At 39.9% G+C, this 13797-nt stretch overlaps 1 protein-coding gene across 1 annotated transcript in view; it reads right to left on the reverse strand.

The window, feature by feature from the left end:
* mnat1 (MNAT1 component of CDK activating kinase) overlaps positions 1 to 13797 on the reverse strand; it is a 35327-nt gene that overhangs the window by 6333 nt on the left and 15197 nt on the right. The window contains exon 7 of the mRNA XM_024266431.2: positions 6758 to 6879. Within this exon, the coding sequence (XP_024122199.1) occupies positions 6758 to 6879 (122 nt within the window). The remainder of the gene's footprint in view (positions 1 to 6757; positions 6880 to 13797) is intronic.

Below are 13797 nucleotides of genomic sequence, written 5' to 3' on the forward strand. Positions count from 1 at the left end.
GAAATTTAAGAAGCAGGAGGGAGGGAGGGAGGGAGGCAAACCGCACCGGAGAGGGAAGATAATGACATGACATCAGTGTCATCGTTAACCAAATGGGGCTGTACACAATGGAGGAAAATATACTGTCCGGTGAATGGCCGCTATCACGAGACACACCCATACACGCACAGATGCACAAAGACACACACATACGGAACAAAAGGAGCTCGGACAGTTAGATGTAACATACTGGAAACGGATCCCCAACAAACAGAGGAAGAAAAGAGTTTTCCCAGCAGGGATTTGCGTCTGCAGGTATCGCTTACTGAAGCATGTGAGGCACTGGGAAAAGGCAGAGTGTACTATTATTCTGTAGAAAAGGGCACAAGAGTTTGTGTGTGAGGGGGTGATTCATAAACTATCTGGAAGAAGCACCTCCTTTTCTAAGGTGTGTGTGGCAAGTCCCCACGGCCGAGCCCCTCAAGACAGGAGTTTGTTTTGTTTCACCAGCCTTTAAGAGTGGAAAATGAGCTGGTTAATCCCCCTGCTCATAGCCGGGCCCTTTCCCCCGCACTGCTTGAAGAGCAGAGGAGCTGCTAAGGGTTCAAATCCATTTATGTCTGCATGATCATTAAACTCTGAGCACTTTTAACCATTTCCTTCATCTCAAAGAGAGTCTCCGCTGGTTCGTCCAGCATACAAGCCACAGAGACAAAACGCCTGACTTCTGTAGGATGATGAAAACAAGACAAATGCATTTCCCATTGTGTCATCCAGTAATTCTCTCTCTGGTTTCTTCTTGTACTTCAGGTTAGAAATGATTACCCACAAGTAAAAAGCTTCTGGTCAACTACAGAGAGAGCTTATTTTGACTCATACTTCAAGAGAAGATCAATATTTGCTCAGATCTATGGGAAGGAAAACAATAGTGATCTGGCCTATACCAACCCTGGCTGTTAATGGTCTATTTACTGAGACAGACAGGATAATGGTCTGGGTGTTGGCTGGTGGAGAATCAGACGGCGGCCATGATATGCTCCATTTCTGGAAGAGTTTTGATAGAAACAAGAAGTGCAGAAAATGAGTGTCGACACAAGGTGGTGGCTAAGAGTGCTTTGTGTAAAGATGTGGCATCCTGTTGTCACAGACAGGTTTACAAGTCAAATAACTAGCCTCCAGTCTCCACACTATTATAATGCCGACATTCTCTTTTGGTTATGCAAATTCTAAATCTGTGTATGTCTGCAGTCCAGCTTCCAGACCTAAGCTATGAAAACACTTAAACGGCCAATGAAGCTCTGCGACGGCATCTATAGTTGCAAGTAACGCAAGACAACAGCATGTCAGACAAGTGTACAGTGTGGAGGATATCGGATAACTGAGAAACCAAGTTTAGCTTTAAGTTATGGTTATGGTGGCACGTGCAAGTATTGTTATGCAAGAGACAAATCAATAATTTTTTTTTTTGACCAACATAGGATTTTCTAGCTAGCTAAGTGGTGAACAACAAGAGAAATGCCCTTAAAATATTATTCAGAAGTAGTAAAAGTAGATCAAAGGCTGTTGCTCTTGGAAGAGTTCAAGTGAGGTCATGCTAACCGGCACCTCATCTCCCCATAACTTACCCATCAAAGCTGCATTTGTGGGAGAGAGTGTGAGAGCGTATGAGTCTTTGCGGCCCAGAATGCAAGTCGTGTCTCTCTAAGGTGCCATCACTTTGCTCCTGTCAGCTCTCACACTCTGACATCCTGGTGCTGTGCCTCGGGTCCCTCATGGTCAGCGACCTCTGACCTGCCCCCTAGGTCTCCCGGACCCATCAGGCCCCTCAGATGGATGAGTGCCTCGCAGGGATCAGAGAATCGGGGAAATATGGAAAAGCTATTCTTTGCCATTTCTTAACTGCTTTACTTGTTCAGTTTTATATTGCCGTAGTTCAGAGTGGAAGTATTTTTTAAAGAACTCTTGATCAGTTGGCCAAAACCCAGAAAAAGACGGGGATTTAAGATTGGGGGTCATGCTTACCAGTCAGAGACAGTCTATAGTTTATTGTCAAGAACTCAGGATTGTGGCGGCAGTGCCGACTACCCTGAATACCTCCCTCTTATTAAAGCACTTAACATAACTCAACATACAAACAAAACAAAACAAAAAATACACACACAGTTCATTTAAAAACACAGGCACCAGGGGATGTATGGAAAAAAGAGCATCACTGAGAGACCCATTAACCTCCGTCTCCCAAACAGATCCAGCCATCTTTTAAGCACACGGCATGTGTGTGCACAAGTGATTTATGTATTATTTTTGTGTCCACGAAAACACTGATTATCTTCAAATGGAGACCTAGAGGCAGTTTAGAGAGGAGAAAATGATTAGTTGTTGCCTGTGTTTATGATTGTGGGTCAGAGCAAACTACCAAAGGCTATTTAACCTCACAGATAGTGACTTAGTGAGGGAAAGTGCTCTTAGGACTACTTCCTTGTGCATAAAAGCGCATCCCCAGGAGAGGGACTCCAGACTAAACACTCACTCATTCAGCTGCTCCCCTTCAACGGACTAACAGGAGACGGATCCCCGACGAGCCCTCCCGATGGCAAACCTCACTTTTTCCACCAATTATAGAAAGCAATGCGGGGTTGGGGGGAGGAGGAGGAGGCAGAACTTCAAAATATTATACACATTGGCATTTGGCGAAGCTCATTGAGCAACTTCTGTCAGAAAGAGATGGGCTAATTTCGGGGCAGCGCGTGCCAACACAAACAACTGTTCTGGCGAGCGTTCATTGTCAGCACTTGAGGTTTGAGTCAAATTTTTCAACGCTCCACAGCCAATTTCTCTTTCCCCTATTCCCCTCATCTGATTTGTCCACGTCCAAAATTCCAGTCTTTCATCGCCTACACAGTCAGAACTCAGAAGCATTCTCTTGTAGAGAACGAATTCCGGTTCAAAAACCCATTTACGTAAATAAAAAATGGAGGTCTTTAATTATTTTTTTGACCACACTAGGATCCTTTGATAGAAATGTTTTTAGGTAGAAGGCAACCGTGACTTTGACACTGCATCCATCACTACAGTATGAAGCTCTGGGGGGTTTCACAGCAACTTCTGTAGTCTGTAGGTTTTTGATTCATCTAAAAAGCCATGCAAACGTAAACACTGAGCTTCTGTTTGTTTCTGCAAAGCCACATTTACTTCGTCTTTGATTTTGTTTATTAAAGGCTTTAACTATTCAACATAAAAGCAAAGAGCCATGACAAGTACTGCATTTGCATGGACCAAAGAGATGGGCAAAAATAAAACAATTCGGAAACCTCGCAACGTTTGAGGGTCATATCCTCTGGGGCAAATCACAATACACCCTTGCACACGAGGAGATCCTTCGCTTGTGTACCTCTGCGTTTAAGGGGAGGTAGAAGCTGAACGAGCACTTTTGGAGGCCCCCTGAATATGCAACCTTTACTCCGCTCCAGTGTTGAGCCAGATGTCTTTAATATAAGAGCTCAGCTCATATTTATTCAGGTACAGCTGAAAGAGAGGGAGCAAAAAGAGGTGTAACCTCTTTTCTCTGGCATTCATGCAGCACTCCTGTGGTTTTTTTGGGAGGGCAAAGGGACAAAGCGATAAAGACACTAAGACAGAGAAGAAAGGGGAAAGAAAAAGAAGATCAAGAGGAAGTCAAAGAAAAAAAAACATAGCAACAGTTTGTCTCAAGTTGGCTGAATATTCTATGCAAAAGACAAGCCCCAGAGGCCCTGGGGCCACAGGAGAGGGGGTGTGTGAGCTCAACGTACCAGTCTCACTTGATGACTGTGTCCAAGACAAATCACCAGTGGTGTTCCTGTCACAGTGGGCCTTGACCAAGACAAACAGTCATGGTTTAAAATAAGTACTTGCCCCCTCACACTCCATTCCATCTCCTCCACACTCCGGCACATCCATATCTTCTCGCAAGTTCAAACATATTCCCTTCACAGGTCACAGGAGTGGAGCTGCAGCGTTCACGGGGGACTCACTTTTCACTCTACCAACACTATCTGCATTCTCGGTTACCTCATTCTATCACATGCTGCATGCTCGACTGTGGCCAATATGAATGTATATGAGAAAAAAAAATGCTTTTGGTTTGTATGTAAACTTACGTCAATGTTTATATAGAATCACTAAATGTCAAACTTCGCTGAATTCCAAACTGCTAACGGTGCATGAGTGTCAGCAATACTGTTTGCTTTTAACAACACAGTGCATCTTGGGACTTGTGGTTGGTGTGGACCAGTCTGTCCATGTCACTGCAGAGGATAAGCACTCTGGGAGCCATGCCCCCCCCCGAACAAAGTCCCATTTATCTGTATGGCAGAGTCCTTCCAGGACCCCTGATCTGCTGACATGAGTCCTCCCTGCTCAGATCCAGTATGCAGCAAAAACTGTGAGCCGTGTTTCATCTGCATATTGATTGGCTTGGACAAAAGAAGCAGGACCTCAGCAATTCCCTGAATATATAATGTAAATAAGTAGTAATTCGGCTTAAAGTCTACAAACATGCTTTCCCTTAAGTAGAGCTGCTAATTAGGTAAAATGTGACTGAACTACAAAAAAAAGTCAAGTTATTTTTGGACATTAAAACACAACCAGTAAACAAAAAGTCACCATAAACATGCTGACCTTATGCATATCTCAGCCGTATGAAGGTTACTGTCAGGTTGAAGCAATTCTCAAAGTCAATGAGCTTGACACAAAGCAGTATGACCCCGTTTTGCCTGTCACCCAATAAAAGCAGGCCTTTCTCAGTGTGTGGGCAGGCTGTATTGCCAGCCAGCTGAAGTGCAGACGGCTGGGCGCTGGACGGTCTGATGGATGGCTTATACTCCGAGAAGGCTGGACCAATGGCGTCGTGGATTGATTGGCCCAAAGGGGCCGTCGGGAGGGGAAAGCACTTCCTGTGTGTGTGTTAATGGACGCTCCTGCCAATGCTCCATGGTGGCTTGTGGCAGACTTTTCTTATGCCTTCTTTCTCTACCAAGCCCATTCCCTGATACTCACTTTCAGTATTTCAGTTCATTAGAGAAGCTAACTGCCACGCATCAGCTCAATTTCATTGATTTAAAACAATTTATCCAAATTAAACTTCAAGTCTAAACATTTATATTTTGCTATTTCTAACAACTTTTTATTCTTAGGCCATCCAAAAAAAAGTAAAAAGTAACTTTTAAAAGGAGGACATTCTTCTGTTAATGCCTTAAGCTTTATATTTAAAGATTTTTTTAATATCCTGGACTTCAAACCTAATCATAGGAAAGATATTGTTTCTTGTTTAACCACAGGAGAGAAAAGTTATACATATTTTTGACTGAAAAATACTTATTTTTGTCATGTTAGAGAGTGACGTTTTATTTGTGTTGTGTTTTATAATCTACTATACAGTGTAATTTACAACCAAATTTGGTTTGATAGTCGAGCAAACCAGTAAACTTTGGCTGTGGCTTGTTCAAAACTCAACTGCACGCCTTTTAACCCATTTTAGTGAAAAGAATTACACAAACCTTGAAATCTTTGAACTGGTTCCCAGTCAGCTTTAAGATTGATTTCAAGATTATTTTATTAATTTATACATATGTTAAAGGAATTTGAATTGTTATTTTTTATGTAATGAATAAGAACTGGTTTAATTTATGACCCTCCCAGAGCCTTCAGGTCCCCAGGTCCTGGTCTGGTGGTGGTCCCCAGGGTCAGAACAAAAACCCACAACAGGGGTTTGCAGTGAAGTTTTTCTACCTCTTATAACTAACTCCAGTCAGAGGTACAAAGATGAATAGGAATTTCTTGGCGCTGCATCTTTGTGATACTTAGACCAAAAAACTCAAATAGATTTTCACCAAAAAACTTTAAGAATCTAAAAAAAAAAATCACAACTTATATCCCTTAAAAAATACAAAATGCCCAAAAGCCAAAATATAAAATTGTTTTCTTACAAATAAAGCAAAAATGTTGGACAAAATTAATCAAAAATGTCAAAGACGGGTATGCTCTACATGTGTTACATTCCAAAAATACTTGAAAACCGATAAGCTTTAACCACAACTTCTCTTATATTCATCCCAGACAATGATGCCCACAAAAAAATCCTACTTTTTTAAACAATGCCATCTATTGTTAAATATGTCTCTTCAATTTGCTTTTTAAACCATGCTCTTGTATAGTGCTGTGACATATTGCAAAAAAAGAAGAATTAAACATGAAATAAAACAGTTTTTCCTCAATATTATAATATTTTCTGATAATGTGAAATCCCTCATTGTTTTTGGTCTTCATCATCAAAACACAGAACTTCAGAGAAAACAGGCATATTGGAATATTTCCCTATTTATATGTTGGTTTTAATTGGGCACTTTGGTTACCAGTCTAACAAGCAAATAAATTGTTCTTCTATGGTTCGGTTGTTTCAACTTATTGGTCACTAATTTTTGTTTCTATAAATCTCACACATATCAAATACACATTTTGGTTTACCTTAAAAATATAGCACAAGGAAATTGATGTAGTTAGCACAAAAATGGTGCATGTACCCTTTAAACTACTTACAATATACAAGCAGCATCGATCTTTTCTGTTCACAACTCAAATGCATTGAAAGCTCAGAGAATCTTGCATGGCTACATAAAAATATTGACTGTAAAAGTCTTCAGTAAATGTAACTTTCAGTAAAAACATGTAAAATAATGTCTGGTAAATCAAAATGACTGAATGGCTACAGTGAGTTGAAAACGGAGAAATAAATGTGTACCCATATCTTCCCAGCTGCTCCAGTTCAGGCACAGGAGGTCCGTAGGTTTCAACATGAAGGGGTTTGTAGAGGTAAAGCGCTTCCTCTATCCTAGGCAAAGGCTGCAGAGATACTGTGTGGTTCTAGAGGGGAAAATAACACAGAAAAATACAATTTTACACAAAAAACTTTTTTTTTTTAAATCGTAGCCCTAAAAAACACAAAGTAGATTTGTCTCTGCAGCAACAAATGTGGTCAACCCTTATAATGCTTTAACAGGAACAAAAAGTAATGCTGATGATCATCTAAGAGAGAGAAATAATCAAGGTTGATTGACTCACAAATGTTGGGTCTCCAACAGTTTAGAAAAATCAAGCCAAAATGAAACATGTCACATGGCTGATGACTGGATAAAAATGAAATCAAAGCTAAGACTTTGCAAGAATATTGTGTTTCTATATTTTCCCGACAATGAGGATTGGGCAAGAAATATGAGACTTCTCAAGGACGCAGTGGAACTGTTCGATTTGAGGCTCTGCCATCAAAGGGGAATTTCCACACAGCGTCAGACCGCTGTGTTTTCTCCAACATTAAAGCAATAAAAAAAAACTCAGAGGACAAGCCACGGTCATGAAACAAAGCAGGATTAAAAAGAAGCTGTTTGGCCAAGAACAAACTGTTTTTTTTAAAGAGAAAAGCAAAGGAACTTAAAGATAATGCAATATAAAAACATAAGAGAGGAAACAAACAAAAAAAGGTAGCAGAGGGAGTACAAGAGAACACAGAAGAGAGCTGATGAAAACCAAACCAAACACATAGCATATGCCTCATGACCACAGATTACTCTTCCCTCCCTCACATAGGATTTTGACCCACACAATCACACATAAAACACATCCACACCAACACAAACAAAGTGACCAAAGCCTAGCTCAAAGTTACAAAAGCTTGGGATTGTCATAACCAATGTAGAGTTATCTTATTTAAAACTAAAGCAAAGGATAACTTTGTTCAAGTAAGCATGAAAAAGCCTCACACATACGCCTTAAGTTAAATAAAATAGAACACTGATGTGGTGCATCTACTCTATTTGTGCTCTTTATGATTTATTGAAGGGTTTTCTTTGTTGGGATTTCTTTACACCAAAGATTTCTTTCACTGTAAAAAAGGTTTAGAAAAAATAAACATTATGCATCAGAAACTAACCTGATTTTTTTATTTGGTAACGCAAACTTACTCAAAGCTTATAGGTGCTCCAGGCTAGTGTCTGTATGTCAGGTAATCCATTTAGAGATTAATGCTTTAATCTATCCTCACAACTCCGCTCTTATTTCCTTAATGACTTCAACTTAGACGGTTTTGTAAATCCTTACGAGCCAGAACTTGTTGTTTTCAGTGTACGTCTGAAGTTTGAGCAGGTGAGGAACAGTGACAGTGGCAGTGCATTGTCGAGTGGGTTTTTCCAACGAAGAAAAAATGAAAGTTGAATGGCTTCCCAGAACAAAAAAATGTCTTTTGACTACAAACTATACAGTCAGTGGAAAAACAGGTTCTTTTCTCTCCCATCAATGAGTTCTTTATGAAGGCAAATAATATCAAACTGGTCAAATCCAAAACTTGCAGAAATATTTGTCAGTTTTTTTTAATTAAAAAGTACAAAAATTGCTAAAAATGAACACTTTATCTTGTGTTTTTGATACATTTCGCTATGGTTTCTACTTAACCTTTAACCCATTGGTGCCAGTGAACTGTTTGTCTATCCCACTCTTTCACAGGCTAATCAAACCCAGACTACTAAACCCAATCCCAGTCACTCTCTCCCTTTTAAACTCCTCAATCTCTCCATCCATCTTTATTTTCAGACTTTTACTTCTACTGCTCCCTTCACAGCGAGGTGCTGAGATAGAGGAGGTGAAAGCAGAAATGTCCACGTTGGGGGTGCTGTCGAGGCCGGTATATTGGGAGTTGTAGACAGCTCCAGTTCAGTAAATCAGATTTTTTTTTCTTAATGAGACAAACAGATGAGGCGTCCCCACCCCCACCCTACAACGTCAAACATTTATTTGCATTCTTCAGGAAGGGCACCTTGAGAGTTGGCATCAGCACGTATCAGAACGTACTCCAGAATACAGCCAAGTCTTTCAGAGAACCCATACTGTTCACAAACACAGAATGTGGACCCACCCCCTCAAGAGAGCCCTCCTGCACACCTAATAATACTTGCAAAGCTTTCAGTCATGGACTCATCACCGCCTATTAAAAGCCTGTGTAAGCTACAACATATGAATGTTGTTTTTGAAATGCAACTGAGAAGGAAAGCAACAGAAGGCGGCAACACCAGACAGGGACAACAAGGCAGAAACATCTGAGGGACTGGGGATCGATGAGATAATATGACTAATTATTTATGTAAAAAATCGTGTAACTAGGCTCTTCAACTGGAGAAGAACTTTCGTGATCCTTGTGAAATCCTGATCAAATTTACAATAAAGCATGCTCCTGAGAGCACAAATACATTAATGCTACATCCCCTCTGCCATTTAGACTCAACAGCTCATTTCACGCAATCAAATTTAAGTAGATATTTTTTGACATTTAGAAGAAAAGTGATTCAAGATATCCTTATCACTTAATAGTATCAATACTTCTTATTTTATTCACCAATCACTAAAGTATTGCTAGGCCAAACTTGTTGACATTTTTGAGTGCTGCAAGTGTTTGGGTTGTCTAGGCCAATGGAAGGTTGTAGACAAGAGTGGCTGCATTTTAAGGGGAGTGCAGGTGTGTCTCGCAGTTCCTCATCAATTCAAGGGGCATCATGAAAATGGAACGTATCATTCTCGTGTGTTTGGTAAGTGTATTGTTACGTTTTTGTAAGGATAACACAAGTTGAATGCACTTGTGATGTGCGAGTAATCCTTTCGTTTGGTGTCCTTATGCCACACTCTAGTCCAGTGTTTCCCAACCCTGGTCCTCAGGGAACACTGTCCTGCATTTCTGCAATCCAACCCCACTCAAACACACCTGCCTTTGATGACTGTCATTGTCAGGCTTCTACAGAACCTGATGATGAGCTGAATCAGGCAGGGCAACATGGAAAACATGCAGGACAGTGTACCCTAAGGACCAGAGATGAGAAACACTCTAGTCATTAGTAAGGTGCACAAACTGGTTCCTTACTGACCGACTGAAAATGTTGAATGGACGGGTGTGCAGGTGAAGCATGAGTTCCCGAAAGATGTCCACACAAACTACACTGTGATTGTCTAATTTACTAATATATAAGCATGCAAGAAGAACGCAAGGAACATTTTCACTCTAGGGGCTCATTTGCTGTCAAAAAGCATCTTGTTGACAAAAAAAAAGAAGAACTTTACCAGCATAGCTAATATACTTAAAATACAGATCTGTATGGAATAATACTTTTTTCCTGACTGCACATTACATAAACAGTTCTAAATGGTCACATAAAGCTTTATCAGTTATATATCGCTCAAACCGGTGGAGGAAATGATGCAGAAGTGCTGACTCAACACACTTCATTACTCATCACGTGTTTATGATGCAACATAATCCTTTTTTTCATACTGTTGTGTTTGTCTCTAATGAAAGAAAAAACAGTGTTAGTGCAGCAGACTGTTGAGGCACATAGTCATGAATGTTTTATGAGAGAGAGGTCTCATAAAAGTCACATTATCTTTAGGCTACAAGATCCATGTATCCAAGCCAAAACTATGGATGACTTTAGAAACGTTTCGGGTTAGCCCATAGATGCTAGCTGATGTTATGTCAACAAACTTGTCAAAACTGAATTCATAAAGCTAAAAAATGGCAGCATTATAAATGTGTTTCAGTCCCTTCCTTTTATCACCTTCCAGTAGCTTATTTTCCTTTTGCACCATGGCAGCCAGGTTAATCATTTTTTGCAGTTTTTACTTTGAAATCCAAGTAATTAATAAACAAGCACCAAGAATAATAATAAAAAAAGTTTCTTTTTCAAACAGGAGAGTTTTATGTTTGTCCAAGCCCGAGTCACCAGAGAAAACTGATCAAGCTTTTGACAAACTGCACAAATATCAGCAGTCTTAAGCATCCTGTTCCTCCTTTAACTCATCAGAATAGTAAGATGTATTAAGTGTAAGGGGATAGCCCTCTGTTTCCAAACTTTTCTGACAGATACTACGTCAAAAAGATGAAACATACAATAAATTACTCTCCATGGATTTATCGGTAATCATTCTATATCTAGTATGTCCATCATGTCATATAAAAGGTTACAATGAAAACAATAGAAAGTGGTCTGGATGTAATACTGCATAGGATATTAACATTTAACGTAGATTTAAGAACCTTCCGATTCCCAAATCTTTCTTCTTCTGTCCTGGCACTGCTAGTGTTTCTCTGTGGATAAAGAGCTTTGAGCCCCAAGTAGCAAGTGTAAAAACTGCTGCCTCCCTATGCCTTACAGGTTTAAATATAACTGAGGCAGCTGCCTCGGCGCAAAGCCCCTAAAGCTGACAACTCTTTTTTTCCGCTGGGTTGGTCCTGCCTGTTGGCAGTGTTTGCTGTGGCCAACGTAAAGAGGGCCAAGTGTAGGGCAGGGGCAGAGGTGTAAATGCCCACATTTGTTGGTGCCAATCAGGGATCATAGTTCTCTTTACCCCCCTGAGGTAACCCCAAATTTTCAGAGAGCCTTCAAACTATCAATGCATGTGTGAGCAAACAAACAGGGAAAAAGTCAAATAATAAGAAGTTTTATAAAATAATGTAATTGGATTTCAGATGCTTGAGATCTTTTTATTGTGTCAAAGATATTCAATCATATCCAGAATACCTGCAGGGCTAGGTTAAAAATAAAAAAATTAATCAAATCTATATTTTCTTTAAAAATGCTAAATTGGTACATCAAAGGTATTTAAAACATTTATTTTAAAGCTATTTCTAGTGTGTTTGTTAAACCATCTTTGTAGCTGATTTTTAATGTATTGTATTTACAAAAATTCTGCTTTTCTACACTTTAAATAACTGGTTACACAAAAGCAGGTTTACATAACAAAATAAAATTGATATTAGAGTGGAAATTTGACAAATAAGTCACCAATATCAAAAAATCAAATCTAATGGTTAGTTTACAAATCTCAAATTACTTGATCCAGTATTTTGGCTGGGACACCTACCCCCAAATACATTTTTTTGTTTGTTTAAAAAAAAAGTGAGAAAGACTGAAGAAGAGACAGTTGGCATTGAGGCTTGTGCGCGGCAACAAACTTTGTCAAAACCAGTTAGGCCAGTTTGTCTGAGGAAAAAAAGGCAGAGCTTGCTCAGTGCTGTTGACCACAGGTCACCATGTGAAACAGGCCTGAAAGAGCTGACATCATGTATGACTGCGCCTCTGTGATTTCCATACCAGTAAACTCAACTCTAGGTAAAAAATGAAATGAAGGCAAAGAAAACCTAGGGGTTACTTCAGGCAGCTACACCTTCCAGAGATACACTGTACCCTTTTCGTCGATGGTGTGCATGTTAAGTGTAGGGCGTTTATGTCCGTGTTTGTCTCCTGCTTATATCAGGTGCCAGTAGTGGCTTCATCAGGTATGTCAGCTGCTCCGTCACCTGAGGAGTGGATCTGGCTCCAGCAAAGCTGGAACCTGGGACCTTTCATTTAGGATGGTGCTGAAAGCTGTGCCAAGGTTGAAAGACTCGGTCAACTACGTTCAGGCATGTAGCAGCTTATGAACGATCTGCAACGGTACACGGTTAGATAAGAAAGTAATATGAAGCTCACCACACTAACAAACTCAATAACATATTACTGTTATGCAAGTTGCCTATACAGACATGTTGGGTCAATTGTCCCAAATGTAAGATTTTATCTTTATGCTCATTGTCTGTTTTAAACTTGATTTATATTATTATAGGGTGACAGTTTTTGTCTGGTAATTTCCTTTTGCATAAAAGGTGCTTTAAAAATAAAGTTTGATTTGATTTAATTCTGTTTTTTTTATCAAAGCAGGTTCAAGCTGTGATGGCTTCTATATTCATGATGGGATGTGACGCAGGTTTTGTATTGGACAACAAGCAACCTGTTTAAACACTAGGTTGTTGCCTCCCTCCCATACAGTCTACCTTTTGATATCAGCAGACATCTATTTTAAAAAGACATTACACTTCAAAGGATGTGTACTTAGACTACTGGGGGGGAGGGGGAGCCATATTTTTGTGTGTGCACCCGCACATGGGCATGTGTGTCTCTAAGTTCAATAGAGTTCCTACAAAGTAAGGGATTAGTGAGCGATTCCCGACCATTCCTGAGGCAAGACCAGGCCCATCCCACTTTGCATTACACCTGGACTAAGACAACTTTCCCCTCGTACTTCCTGAACACTTCATTCAAAAGTTATGCAATCATTCTGTAGATTTTAGGAGTCTGGAATGAAGACTTCTTTCATAATTTTGAATATATGAGAGGAACAGTGAGAACAAGGCTCTGGCATCTTCTTCCTTATAAATCATTATATAGTGCAATGTCCAATGGACACATGAAATGAGAAATTGTTGGACAGTTGAATAAATCGGTTTTAAGATGTATGAACTATTGTAGTTTTGAATCATAACACCAACGGAATATATGGCCCATTAAGCAACGCAAATCAGTCAGATAATGTGGTTTTACTAAACTACCCAGAAAGCCTAGAGGGGCCAAGAGGCATCCAATTGGTCTGAGGGATTGATGGGAAGTAAATCTAGTGAATTGTGTTGTTTTCTTTTTTCTGCGATGAGTGCAACATGACACATTAGTCAAACTAATATCATAATTATTCCTAGATGTGACACATGGAATATAAAACAATACTTTCCCTTTTTCAGTTCAATATGTTGAAGCCCACTAGCCCAGTATGAATCACCCTCCCAGGCTCCTTACTATAGTACACATAAGCCTCGTTTCCACTGAGTAGTCCAGTCCGGTACGGTAAGGGGTGGTACAGTACAGTTCAGTTAATTCTGGCGATTGTTCCACTCAGTTAAGCCTTGCTTCCACTTGTTTTCCCGGCGCATACGTG

This window comes from Oryzias melastigma, linkage group LG22, assembly GCF_002922805.2.
Source record: "Oryzias melastigma strain HK-1 linkage group LG22, ASM292280v2, whole genome shotgun sequence".
Lineage (NCBI taxonomy): Eukaryota > Metazoa > Chordata > Actinopteri > Beloniformes > Adrianichthyidae > Oryzias > Oryzias melastigma.